Here is a 13,773-nt window from a genome sequence, read left to right as displayed (position 1 = left end):
CCCCAGATAGTCAGTGGGAAATTGAGGAGCAAATATGTGCACAATTTGCGGAGGTGTGTAAAGACAATAACAATAGGGTAATTATATTAGGTGATTTCAACTTTCCCAACATTAATTGGGATAGACATAGTCTTAAGGGCTTGGATGGAGTGGATTTCTTGAAATGTGTATAGGAGAGCTTTTTAGCTTAATATGTAGAGGGTCCGACAAGGGACGACGCAGTGCTGGACCTAATTCTGAGGAATGAAGCCAGACAGATGGCTGAGGTGGTGGTGGGGGAGTATTTTAGTGATAGCGACCACAACATAGTACAATTTAAGCTTGTTATGGACAAAGAAATAGACAAGTTGCAAAAACATGTTTTGGATTGGGGGAGAGTGGATTTTAGTAACATAAGGCAGGATCTGGTAAGGTAGACTGGGAACAGCTACTTGTGGGGAAATCTACAGAGGAGCAGTGGGAGGGCGTTCAAAAAAGAAAATGTTGAGCCTGTACCCTCCCCATGTTCCCTCTAGGGTGATAGGAAGGAGTAACAAGCCCAGGGAACCATGGATGACCAGAGATAGTCAGGATGCGATGAGAAGGAAAATAGAGGTTTTTAGCAGGTACAAGGGAAGCAAATCAGCGGAGGCATTAGTCAAGTATAGAATGTGCAGGGTGGAGCTTAAGAAAGCAATTCAGGGAGCAAAGAAGGGATATGAGAAAGCTCTGGCTGGTAAAAGTAGGGAAAATCCCAAGATATTCTATAAGTACATCAATGGGAAGAGGATAACCAGGGAAAGAGTAGGGCCCATTAGGGAACAAGGGGGCAATCTATGGGTGGAGCCAGAGGACATCGGTAGAGTGCTGAACAAATACTTCACGTTCGTCTTCACCCAAGAGAATGAAGATGAAGGTATGAAACTCGAGGAGAGAGACTGCGAGGTTCTTGAGCAAATTGATAGGGGGGGGTGACAAGGTATTGGAGATCCCAGACATAAGAGTGGACAAATCTCCAGGTCTGGATGATTTGTGTCCCAGACTGCTGAGGGAGGCAAGGGAGGAGATTGCAGGGGCTCTGACCCAAAACTTTAATTCCTCTCTGGCCATGGGGCAGAGGACTGGAGAACAGCTAATGTGGTTCTGCTATTTAAGAAGGGCTGTAGAGATAAGCCAAGGAACTACAGACCAGTGAGTCTCACGTCATTGGCAGGCAAACTATTGGAGAAAATCCTGAAGGAGAGAATCTATCTCCACTTGGAGAGGCAAGGTTTGATCAGGGATAGTCAGCATGGCTTTGCCAGAGGGAGGTCATGCCTAACAAATTTGATTGAATTTTTTGAGGAGGTGACCAGGTGTGTAGATGAGGGTTAGTGCAGTTGATGTAGTTTATACGGATTTCAGCAAAGCCTTTGACAAGGTCCCATATGGGAGACTTATAAAGAAGGCAAATGCACATGGGATACAGGGTAATTTGATAAGGTGGATTCAAAATTGGCTTAGTTGTAGGAGACAGAGGGTGATGACAAAAGGCTGCTTTAGTGACTATGTGGGGGGATGGATTAGTAAGTTTGCGGATGATACAAAGATTGGCCAGGTGGTAGACAGTGAGGTTGAGTGTCTTGGGCTACAGGAAGATATAGATGGGTTGGTCAAATGGGCAGATAAGTGGCAGATGGAATTTAACCCTGAAAAGTGTGAGGAGATACACTTTGGAAGGAGTAATTTGACAAGGAAGTATTCAATGAACGGCATGACACTAGGAAGTTCTGAGGAACAAAGGGACCTTGGCGTGCGTGTCCATAGATCTCTGAAGGCGGAGGTGCATGTTAGTGGGGTGGTGAAAAAGGCATATGGGACACTTGCCTTTATCAATTGAGGCATAGGTTACAAAAGTAGGGAGGTCATGTTGGTGTTGTATAGAACCTTGGTGAGGCCACAGCTGGAGTACTGTGTGCAGTTCTGGTCGCCACATTATAGGAAGGATGTGATTGCACCGGAGGGGGTGCAGAGGAGATTCACCAGGATGTTGCCTGGGATGAAACATTTAAGTTATGAAGAGAGGTTGGATAGACTTGGGTTGTTTTCGTTGGAGCAGAGAAGACTGAGGGGCGACCTGATCGAGGTGTACAGGTTATGAGGGGCATGGACAGGGTGGATAGGGAGCAGCTGTTCCCCTTAGTTGAAGGGTCAGTCACGAGGGGACACAAGTTCAGGGTGAGCGGCAGGAGGTTTAGGGGGGATGTGAGGAAAAACTTTTTTACCCAGAGAGTGGTGACAGTCTGGAATGCGCTGCCTGGGAGGGTGGTGGAGGCGGGTTGCCTCACATCCTTTAAGAAGTACCTGGATGAGCACTTGGCACATCATAACATTCAAGGCTATGGGCCAAGTGCTGGTAAATGGGATTAGGCAGGTAGGTCAGGTGTTTCTCATGTGTTGGTGCAGACTTGATGGGCCAAAAGGCCTGTTCTGCACTGTGGGGTTCTGTGATATGTCCTGTATACAAAAAGCAGGACAAATCCAATCCGGCCAATTACCACCCCATCAGTCTACTCTCGATCATCAGTAAAGTAATGGAAGGAGTCATCAACAGAGCTATCAAACGGCACTTGCTTAGAAATAACATGCTCGCTGATACTCGGTTTGGGTTCCACCAGGGTCACTCAGCTCCTGACCTCCTTACAGCCTTGATTCAAACATGGACAAAAGAGCAGAACTCCAGAGGCGAGGTGAGACTGACTGCCCTTGACATCAAGGCTGCATTTGACTGAGTGCAGTCCTAGACAAAACTGGAGTCAATGAGAATCAGAGGGAAAACTCTCACTGGAGTCATACTTCGCACAAAGGAAGGTGGTTGTGGTTGATGGAGGTCAGTCATTTCAGCTGCAGGACATCACTGCAGGAGTTCCTCAGGGTAGTGTCCTTGGCCAAACCATTTCAGCTGCTTCATCAATGACCTTCCTGCCACCATAAGGTCAGAAGTGGGGATGTTCACTGATGATTGCACATTGTTCAGCATCATTCGTGACTCCTCAGATACTGAAGCTGTCCATGTCTATAAGCAGTAAGTCTTCAACAGTATCCAGGCTTGGGCTGACAAGTGGCAATTAACATTCACGCTTCACAAGTGCCGGGCAATGACCATTTCCAACAGGAGAGAATCTAACTATCACCCCTTGACATTCATGGCATTACCATCACTGAATCCTCCACTAACAACATCCTGGGAGTTACCATTGACCAGGAACTGAACTGGACTCGCCATATAAATATTGTGGCTACAAGAGCAGGTCAGAGGCTAGGAATCCTGCGATGAGTAACTCACCTTCTCACTCCCCAAAGCCTATCCACCATCTACAAGGCACAAGTCAGGAGTGTGATGGAATACTCCCCACTTGCCTGGATAAGCGCAGCTCCCACAACACTCAAGAAGCTTGACAATGTCCAGGACAATGCAGCCCACTTGACTTGCACCACATGCACAAACATTCACTCCTTCCACCACCGACACACAGTGGCAGCAGTGTGTACCATCTACAAGATGCACTGCAGGAATTCACCAAAGCTCCTTAGACAGCATCTTCCAAACCCATGACCACTACCATTTAGAAGAACAAGGGTAGCAGATAGATGGGAACACCATCACCTGGAAGGCCCCCCCCCAAGTCACATCACCATCCTGACTTGGAAATATATCGCCATTCCTTCATTGTTGCTGGGTCAAAATCCGGGAACTCTCTCGCTAATAGCACTGTGGGTGTACCTGCACCACATGGACTGCAGCGGTTCAAGAAGGCAGCTCACCACCAGCTTCTCAAGGGCAACTGAGGATGGGCAATAAATGCTGGCCCAGCCAGCGAAGCCCACATCCCGTGAATGAATAAAAAAAAAAAATCCTGTGAAATAAAAGAAAGCTTAACAGAACCTGATCTCCACCTTCTCCAGGGTAACTAAAGACGTGCATGCAGTGAATGTGGGCCCTGCCACTGATGGCCACATCGCATGAATTAAATATAAAAAGGCCAGAGAGGCTGGGGTTGTTCTTCCTGAAATAGAGATGCTTAAAAGGAAATCTGATAGAGATGCTTAAAATCATGAATTGTTTTGAGGGAATAAATAAGAAGCTGTTTCCAGTGACAGAAGGGTCACTAAGCGGAGGACCTTCGGTAGATTGAAGGTGATTGACAAAAGAACAAGAGGCGGCATGCGGAAACTTTTTTATAATGCAGCAAGTTATGATGATTTCAAACGTGTGGTGAAAGCAGACTCAGTACTAAATTTCAGAAGAAAATTAAATAGAATACTTGCAGGGAATTGTCATTTTAGGAATGGGAAGAGCAGGCAAACGGGACTAATTGAAAAGCTCTACCAAAGGACCAGCACAGAGACTCGGCTGAATGGCCCCTTCTACACTGTAGGACACTATGAGAGAGATAGGCTGCGACAGACATTGACTAACCTGCTGAAACCCACTGTAAAGGGTCACATATATAGTGTCCTCCTGGACAATTTACTGGACTGTGCCAGAGCAATGGTGAGAAATGGGATGAAAATTTCCTTTAGAAGCAGCAGTCTGAAACAAGGCTTGAAACTGTTTGTGACATTAACAGGGATTGCCCAAAAGTTTTACTGAAACTTACCATCTTCTGTCCTAGGTTGCTGCGGGAACATGTAGTTTGTGAGCACTTGTTTCTGCGTATCTGGATCCACCTCTTTCTGAAGAGGAATAAGTGGTTTGGACTGCAAAACAAAGGCTAAATATTAGTTTTTAGTGCATTTTCCTCCCCGTGCTGCTTCTCAAAGACAATTATACAATTCAACATTTCATGGGTAACAGCCCTCGGGTACTTCACACAGCTTGCCACTGAGAGCTCAGAAAGCTGGCTACTTGGTTGCAGGTTCTTTGTTTATTCATTCATGGGATGTGGGCGTCGCTCACTAGGCCAGCATTTATTGCCCATCCCTAATTGCCCTTGTTCAGAGGGCATTTAAGAGTGAACCACATTATAGTTGAGCTCATATACGTTGTCACCTGGCAGCCAGATGTTCACTTCCAACAGTGCTTACTGGATCGCAATCAGAAAAAGGAACCCTGGTTAATTTGTCCTTTCTAGCTCTCAGACTCTAGAGCAAGTTATGTTTAATTATTAATTTAAAACATAGTTCAGTTCACAGACAGATGAACTCCAGGTGAAGAGAATACTCAAATAGTTAGAACAGGGGCAACAAATGTGTCAAATAAAGCAATGTGAAAAAGACATCATCAGGGCGGTTTAAGTACTGACGTACAAAGTACAAGAAATAAATTGAGTGAATCAGAGGCTCATATACAGCCTTAGAGGATATGATATGGTGGCCATTAATAAGAAATGTCTGAAAGCTAGTCATGAACAAGAGTTGAATACTGTATTCCAGGTTATAAGATCTTTGGAAAGGGTACGAAAATGGAAGAGTGGGTGCAGTATTATTGATTAGATACACCACTACAATATTACCAAGCGAGGACATAGGTAAGAAAAATCAAATCAATGGTTAGAATTGAGGAATGAGAGAGGACTTCAACCTCTAATGGGAGGTGTCACCTGATAGAGACATTGAAGTGGTACAATGTATTAATGCAAGGATCAAAGAGGTTTGCAGCAAAAGCACAGTTGTTTTAATTGGAGACTTGAACAGCTCAGGTCAGAAAGGCAATTTGAGTAAATTCAAGGTAGTATTTTTTTAGAGCAACAAGGAACATAGGATTGACAAGAGGGATGGTCATGCAAAATTCAGTAATGAGTAATGAGCCAATTGTAGTTCATAACCTGATAGTAATGGAACATTTATCTAACCCTAATCATAATATGATCAAATTCAGTGTTAGGTGTGAAAGGGAAAAATCTGACACAGTTATTAAGATTCTAGATTTTGGTACAAATAATTTTAACCAGATAAGGCAGAGAAGGACAACAGTAAAATAGTCAAAGCTCTTACTAGATAACTTCTCATTATTCATCTGTAGTTTTTCAAGAAAGAATTTAACTTAATACAGGACCAGTGCATACCATTAAGGGCAAGAACTCAAACTACCAAATAAAACACCCATGGTCGACAAGAGATGTTAAAGATAACCAAGTTAAAGGAAAGAGCAAACAAAAGTGCAAAAAATAGTGTATATACAGGGGATTGGGAGTGATATAAATGTCAGGGGAAGGCAAAAAAGAAACATGAGGGAGGTATCAAGGTGAACACAAAGTTTTTAAATTTATAAGCAAAAGGGTCATCAAGGGGTCCTTTTAAGAATGGATATGGGCAATATTGCTCATAGAAATAAAGACTTACTGAAAAAAAAATGTCACTAAAAACTGAAATTCCCAGGACCTATAGTTTCTATCCTCTAAGCTGCACAAGCACCCAGAAATCAGCAACGTGCCATGCAGGCAACAAAGAGGCACAAGCAATGGTCCCTTTAAAATGTGTGCATGCTCAGCTGCAATCTTAAAGGGGCCATGCAGTGCACTAAGCTGGTCACGCATGGCAATGGAAGCTAGAGGGGGCATTATTTTAAATTTAAGCATTTTACAGGAAGTAGGTGTTGCAGAGGCTTTAGCCATAAATTTCCTAAGTGCTCTCACTTCTGGAATTTCCCCTTTAGATCAGAAAATTACAAATGAAACTTCATTAGGTGCACCAAAAAGGTGGAGTAACATTGATCGGTGTAGTATATAGACCACCAACTAGTGGAAGGGATGTAGAGAAACAAATTGGCAAAGAAAGTACAGAGAGGAGCAAGAATTATAGTGTAATCATAATGGGGGACTTCAATTATCCAAACATAGACTGGGGTAGGAATAGTGCAAAGGGCAAGAGAAGCGAGAGTTCCTAGAATGTGTTCAGAATCATTTTCTGCAACAGGGGTGTTTCCGTTTCAATGAGAGGGCAGGCACTGTTGGACCTGGTTCTGGGGAATGATTTCACCCAAGTGGATCAAACATCAGTGGGATAGCATTTAGGGGACAGTGACCATTGTATCATAAGGTTTAGGTTGGCTATGGAAAAAGGGCAAAGAACAATCCAGTGCAGGGATATTAATTGGGGGAAAGCCAACTTTGATGGGATGAGAATGCATCTGAGTCGAGTGACTTTGAATCACATGTTGGCTGAAAAGACGGTGGCTAAATAATGGGACACCTTCAAAGAAACAGCATTGCAGGCAATGTCGAGGTATATTCCCTTGAAGGGGAAAGGTAGAACAAATAAATCCAGAGCATCCTGGATGACGAGGGAGATAGAGGTAGAGATGAAAAGGACGGAGTGCACGTATGACAGATGTCATGTAGAGAATACAACGGAGAATCAGGCTGAATACAGAAGGACTAGAGGGGAAGTGAAAAAACTAATGAGAGGAGAAAGGAGAGAGTATGAAAAGAGGCTAGCAGCTAACAGAAAAGGTTTTCTATAAGCGCACAAATAATAGAAGGGTGATAAAAGTAAGAGTAGGGTTGATTAGGGATAAAAAAAGGGGACTTGCACGTGGAGGCAGGAGAAATAATGGAGTACTTTGCATCTGTTTTTACAAAGGAAGGTGATGCTACCCAGGCCGAGGTGAAAGAGGAGCTAACTGGTACACCAGAAGAGTTTACAATTGAGAAGAAGGTGGTTCCACAAATGTGGTGCTAGAATTACTTACAGCTCACCACCACCTTCTCAAGGGCAACTAGGGATGGTCAATAAATGCTGGCCCAGCCAGTGAAGCCCATATCCCGTGAATGAATTTAAAAAAAGATAAGGTACAGCACCATGTGAGATGCATCCAAGGGTACTGAGGGAAGTGATAGTGGAAATTGCAGAGGCACTCATGATAATCTTCCAGTCTTCCTTAGACACAGGGGTGGTGCCAGAGGACTGGAGAATTGTGAATGTTACAGCCTTGTTCAAAAAGGGGTTAAGGATAAAGCTGGCAACTACAGACCGGTCAATTTGACTTCAGTGGTAAGGTAACTTCTGGAAACCATAGTTCAGGACAAAAATCAATAGTCACTTAGACTAGTGCAGAATAATTAAGGAAAGCCAACATGGATTCTTCAAGGGAAAATCATGTTTAACTAACTGGGTAGGGTTTTTTGAGATAACAGAGAAGGTTGATAACAGCAACACTACTGATGTGGTGTACATGGATTTTCAAAAGGCATTTGATACAGAGCCACAGGACAGGCTTGTGAGCAAAATTCTAGCTCATGGAGTAAAAGGGAAAGTAGGCACTTGGATAAGAAATTGGCCGAGTGACAAAAAAACGAGAGTAGTGATAAATGGTTGTTTTTCAGATTGGCGAAAGGTTTGTAGTGGAGTCCCCCAGGGGTCCATGTTGGGACCCTTTCTTCCTGAGGTATATTAATGACCTAAACTATGGTGTTCAAGGCATGATTTCAAAATTTGCAGATGATACGAAGATGGAAACATTGTCAACTGTGATGAGGATAATTGTGAACATCAAAACGACACACATGTTGATGGATTTGGCAGACAAGTGGCAGGTGAAGTTCAATGTAGAGAAGTTCCATGTAGAGAAGTATGAGGTGATTCATTTTGGCAGGAAGAATATGGACAGACAGCATAAAATAAAGAGAGAAACTCTAAAGGAAGCGCAGGAATAGGTGTACATATACACCAAGGTGCCTAAGTCATTGAAGATGGCAGGGCACGTTAAGAGAGCAGTTAATAAAACATATAATACCTTAGGTTTTATTAATAGGGGCATTGAGTACAAGAATAAGGAGGTCATGTTGAACTTGTATAAGGCACTAGTTAGGCCTTATCTGGAATACCATGTCCAGCTCTGGGTGCCATACTTGAGGAAGGATGTGAAGGCATTGCAGAGGGTGCAGAGGAGATTCACAAGAATGATTCCAGGGATAAAGAACTGTAGTTACGAGGATAGATTGGAGAGAATGGGGCTGTTTTCTTTGGAGAAAGGGAGGCTGAGAGGAGACTTGATAGAGGTAATCAGAATCATGAGGTGTATGGACATGTTAAATAGTAAAAAACTGTTCTCACTCAAGAGAGCATCAAGAACTAGAGGGCATGAATTCAAAATATTTGGCTAAAGGAGTAGAAGCGATGAGGAAAAGTTTTTTCACTCAGACTCAGGGTAGTTGGAGTCTGCAACGTGAGAGAGTGGTGGAGGCAGGTTCGACCGAGGCATTCAAAAGGGATTTTGGATTGCTATATGAAAAAAATGTGCAAGGTTACGGGGATAAGGCAGGGGAGTGGGACTAGGTAAATGCTCATTCAAAGAGCCAGTGCAGAATCAATGGGTTGAATGGCCTCCTTCTGCACTGCAAAGATTCTGTGATTACTTAAGAATGGAGAGAGAAGAAAAAATCAGGAACTTATAAACCTATTAGTCGAACATCTGTTGTGGGGAAATTACTGAAATGTGTAATTAAGGACAGAGTGACTGAGCACTTAGAAAACTTTGAGCTAATTGGAGAAAGCCAACAGGGTTTTAAAAGGCAAAAGCAAAAAATTGCGGATGCTGGAAATCCAAAACAAAAATAAAAATACCTGGAAAAACTCAGCAGGTCTGACAGCATCTGCGGAGAGGAACACAGTTAACGTTTCGAGTCCATATGACTCTTCAACAGAACTAAGGAAAAATAGTAAAGAGGTGAAATATAAGCTGGTTTAAGGGGGGGTGGGACATGTAGAGCTGGATAGAGGGCCAGTGATAGGTGGAGATAGCCAAAAGATGTCATAGACAAAAGGACAAAGAGGTGTTGAAGGTGGCGATACTATCTAAGGAATGTGCTAATAGGTAACATTAAGGGTAGAAAGCAGGACGAGCAAGGTACAGAGAGCCCTAGTGGGGGTGGGGTGGGGAGAAGGGATCGAAATAGGCTAAAAGGTAGAGATAAAACAATGAAATAAAATAATGGAAATAGGTGGGAAAAGAAAAATCTATATAAATTATTGGAAAAAAGCGGGATCGGAAAGGGGGTGGGGATGGAAGAGAGAATTCATGATCTAAAATCTGAATATTGAGTTCAACAATTTTAGATCATGAATTCTCTCCTCCACCCCCACCTCCTTTCCGATCCCCCTTTTTTCCATTAATTTATATAGATTTTTCTTTTCCCACCTATTTCCATTATTTTTAAATGTATTTCCATCCATTGTTTTATCTCTACCTTTTAGCCTATTTCGATCCCTTCCCCCCACCCCACCCCCACTAGAGCTATCTATACCTTGCTCGTCCTGCTTTCTACCCTTAATGTCACCTATTAGCACATTCCTTAGATACCATCGCCACCTTCAACACCTCTTTGTTCTTTTGTCTATGACATATTTTGGCTATCTCCACCTATCACTGGCCCTCTATCCAGTTCTACTTGTTCCACCCCCCCTTAAACCAGCTTATATTTCACCTCTTTTCTATTTTTCCTTAGTTCTGTTGAAGAGTCATACGGACTTGAAACGTTAACTGTGTTCGTCTCCGCAGATGCTGTCAGACCTGCTGAGTTTTTCCAGGTATTTTTATTTTTGTTTAGGGTTTTAAAATGGTCATGTCAAGTCTAATGGACCCAATTGAATTACTTTTTTTTGAGAAAGTACCCAAATACTAAAGTAGTAGACAAGGGAATGACTATGGATACAGCTTATATGAACTTTCAGAGGGCCTTCTGCAAGGTTCCACATAAGAGGCTGTTAACTAAATTAAAGCTCATGGAGTTGAAGATAAATGATTAATTTGATTTGGAGTTTGATTAGATGGTGGAAGACAGAAAGAGTACACACCGATTATCCCTAACTGGAAGAAAGTGACCAATGGTTTTCCACGAAGAACTGTGCTGGGGCCTCAACTATTCACTATATTTATTAATGACTTAGATAAAACAATACAGAGCCATATATCTAAGCTTGCTGATGACACAAAGACTGATGCCACAGTGTGCAGTGTAGATAGGAGCATGAATTTAAAAAAGGGACATTGATAGATTAGCTGAGTCGGCAAAACCATAGCAGATGGATTTCAGTGCAGTTAATTGTGAGGTCATCCATTTTGGACCACAAAAGGGTAGGTCAGAGCACTTTCTCAAGGGTGAAAAACTATGAAATGTGGAGGTTCAAAGAGGTGCAGGGGTACATGTACACATATCACTGAAATGTAGTGGTCAGGTACAAAAAAAATCAAGATGTTATATTTAGAGAGTGCAATTATAACTAAACAAAGCCCTGGTTAGAAAACATCTGGAGCACTGTCTACAATTCTGGGCACCTGCCAAAGGGCATATTGACCTTGGAAGGAGAGCTGGGCAGCTTCAGCAGAATGTTACCAGGGGTCCAATGGTTAAATTATGAGGAAAGAATACATAAACTTGGCTTGTATTCCCTGGAATACAGAGATTATGCTTTGATTTGATTAATGATTTTAGGATTTTGCAAGGACTTAATAGGGTAGAGAAACTTCTTCTGGGGTAATCTAGGACAAGGGTGGTCATAACCTTAAAATCAAAGCCAGGTCATTGAGCAGAGAAGTTGGGAAACTCTTCTTCACACAAAGATTAGTAGAAGTGTTAAACTCTCTGCCACAATAACTGCATCATTTAACATTTTTAAATCCAAGATTGATGGATTATTGCTAGCCAAAGAGTTTAGGGATTTGGAGTTAAGGCAGGTAAATGGAGTAATGTTACAAACTGACCATGATCTCGCTGAATTTTTGGAACAGGCTTGAGGGGCTGGATGTTTGTGAAAAAGTCAGTCAGCATCTTGATATCCCAAACAGCAAGTATTGCCATGGTATTACAATGGTGCATCACATTTCATCTCAAAGAATGTTGAAAAACCTCAGGACAAGTTATTGACTTTAAAGAGGAACAAAATTGACCCACAACCAAATATTAAAATTACCTTTAACTGGAAGATTCACCAACTTATATAAAAGGTATAATATTTGTGACTTGAGATCTGAAAGTTTGCAGATCACTAACCAAGAACAAACCATCTATATATTTTTTTAAAAATAGAATTGTGCAATCTGGGTGGTGGAAAAACACTTGCAATCCAAAGTTTGTGATAAATTTAGAAGAATTTAAAATACTGCTGTATTTACAACACTGCATCTCACTTATAGTGAACATACAGGAAGCAGCCTTCCCATACTCTCCAAATATCCCTTCATATTCCTTAGTATTCAGAATCTATCAACTTCTGTCTTGAATACATCCAACTGAGTATCCACAACCCTTTGGGGTAGTAAATCAAAAACAGATTCACAACCCTTTGAACCAAGAAATTTCTCCTCAGCCAACCCCTTATTCTGAGGCTGTACCCCCTTGTTCTAGCTTCCTAAACATCTACCCGAAAAAGCCCATTGAAAATTTTGTATGTTTCAACGAAAACACCACTCATTCTTTTAAATTCCAAGAAACAAAGGGTCAATTTACTCAATCTCTGCTCATAGGACAATTCCCTCATACCAAGAATCAGCCTAGTGAGCATTAGTTGCATTTCCGCCAAGGCTCGCACAGCCTTCCTTAGGTAATGAGAGCAAAACGGAGTACACAGTATATATGCGCAAGTTCTTTAACTGCTAAAATTGAGTTTCTCTGCTTCAAAATAAAGTTGAATAATTCCAACATTAGCCCCAAGCATATTAAAAGTGCTGCTGAGAAAAGTGCTCGTTGACAGATGTTTGCCAATGTCTGCAAAATGCCAATTACTGCCCCATCAATCTACTCTTAAGCGTCAGTAAAGTGATGAAAGGGATCAGTAACACTGCTGTCAAGCAGCACTTACTCAGCAATAACCTGCTCACCACTGCTCAGTTTGGGTTTTGTCAGGGCCACGCAACTCTAAATCTCATTACAGCCTTGGTTCAAACATGGAAAAAAGGAGCGAACTCAAGAAGTAAGGTGAGAGAGTGACTGCCCTTGGCATCAAGGCAACATTTGACCGAATGTAGCATTATGGTTGTTGAAGGCTAATTGACTCCACCCCGGGACATCAGTGAACAAATTCCTTAGGGCATTGTCCTAGGCCCAACCATCTTCAATGGCCACCTTAAAGTCAGAAATGGGGATTTTTGCTGATGATTGCACCATGATCAGTTCCATTCACAACTCCTCACATACTGAAGCAGTTCGAGCCCACATGCAGCAACAACTGGGCAACATTTAGGCTTGGCTGATAAATGGCAAGTAACAGTCATACCACAGAAGTGCCAGGCAGTGACCATCTTTCCTTGAAATTCAAAGGTATTAGCATCACTGAGTTTCCCCAATCATCAACATCCTAGGGGTTGCCATTGACCAGTGACTTAATTGGATCAGTCACATAAACACTGAGGCTGCAAGAGCAGGTCAGATACTCTGGCAAGTGACTCCCCAAAGCCTTCCCACCAAATACATGGCATAAATCATGTTGTGATGGCATACACAGCATGTGCCTGAATAAGCACAGTTCGAACAACACACAAGAAGCTCAACGTTATCCAGGACTAGCAGCCCACTTGATTGGGACCCCATCTGCCAAGTTAAACATTCAATCACTCTGCAACCTGCACACTGAAGCTGGAGTGTGCACCATACACAAGATGCACCGCAGCAATTCACTGAGGCGTCTTGGGCAGCACCTTCCAAACTTGCAATCTCTATGACCTAGAAAGGCATTGGCAGCAGGCACGAGGGAACACCACCACCTGCAAGTTCAGCTCCAAGTTACACACCATCCTGACTTAGAAACATGTCACTGTTTCTTCATCATCACTGGATCAAAATCCTGGAGCTTCCTCCCAACAGCGTTGTGGGAGTA

General features: G+C 42.6%; 1 protein-coding gene across 5 annotated transcripts in view; it reads right to left on the bottom strand.

Annotated features, from left to right (window-relative positions):
* The window catches only part of erbin (erbb2 interacting protein), a 322,194-nt gene that overhangs the window by 71,146 nt on the left and 237,275 nt on the right, over positions 1-13,773 (bottom strand). For all 5 annotated transcript variants that reach the window (XM_078562777.1, XM_078562787.1, XM_078562807.1 and 2 more), the window contains exon 14: positions 4,620-4,719. In XM_078562777.1, the coding sequence (XP_078418903.1) occupies positions 4,620-4,719 (100 nt within the window). The remainder of the gene's footprint in view (positions 1-4,619; positions 4,720-13,773) is intronic.

The sequence above is a fragment of the Cetorhinus maximus genome, chromosome 2 (assembly GCF_964194155.1).
Source record: "Cetorhinus maximus chromosome 2, sCetMax3.hap1.1, whole genome shotgun sequence".
NCBI classification, from domain to species: Eukaryota; Metazoa; Chordata; class Chondrichthyes; order Lamniformes; family Cetorhinidae; genus Cetorhinus; species Cetorhinus maximus.
This window is presented reverse-complemented; position numbering and strand designations above follow the sequence as displayed.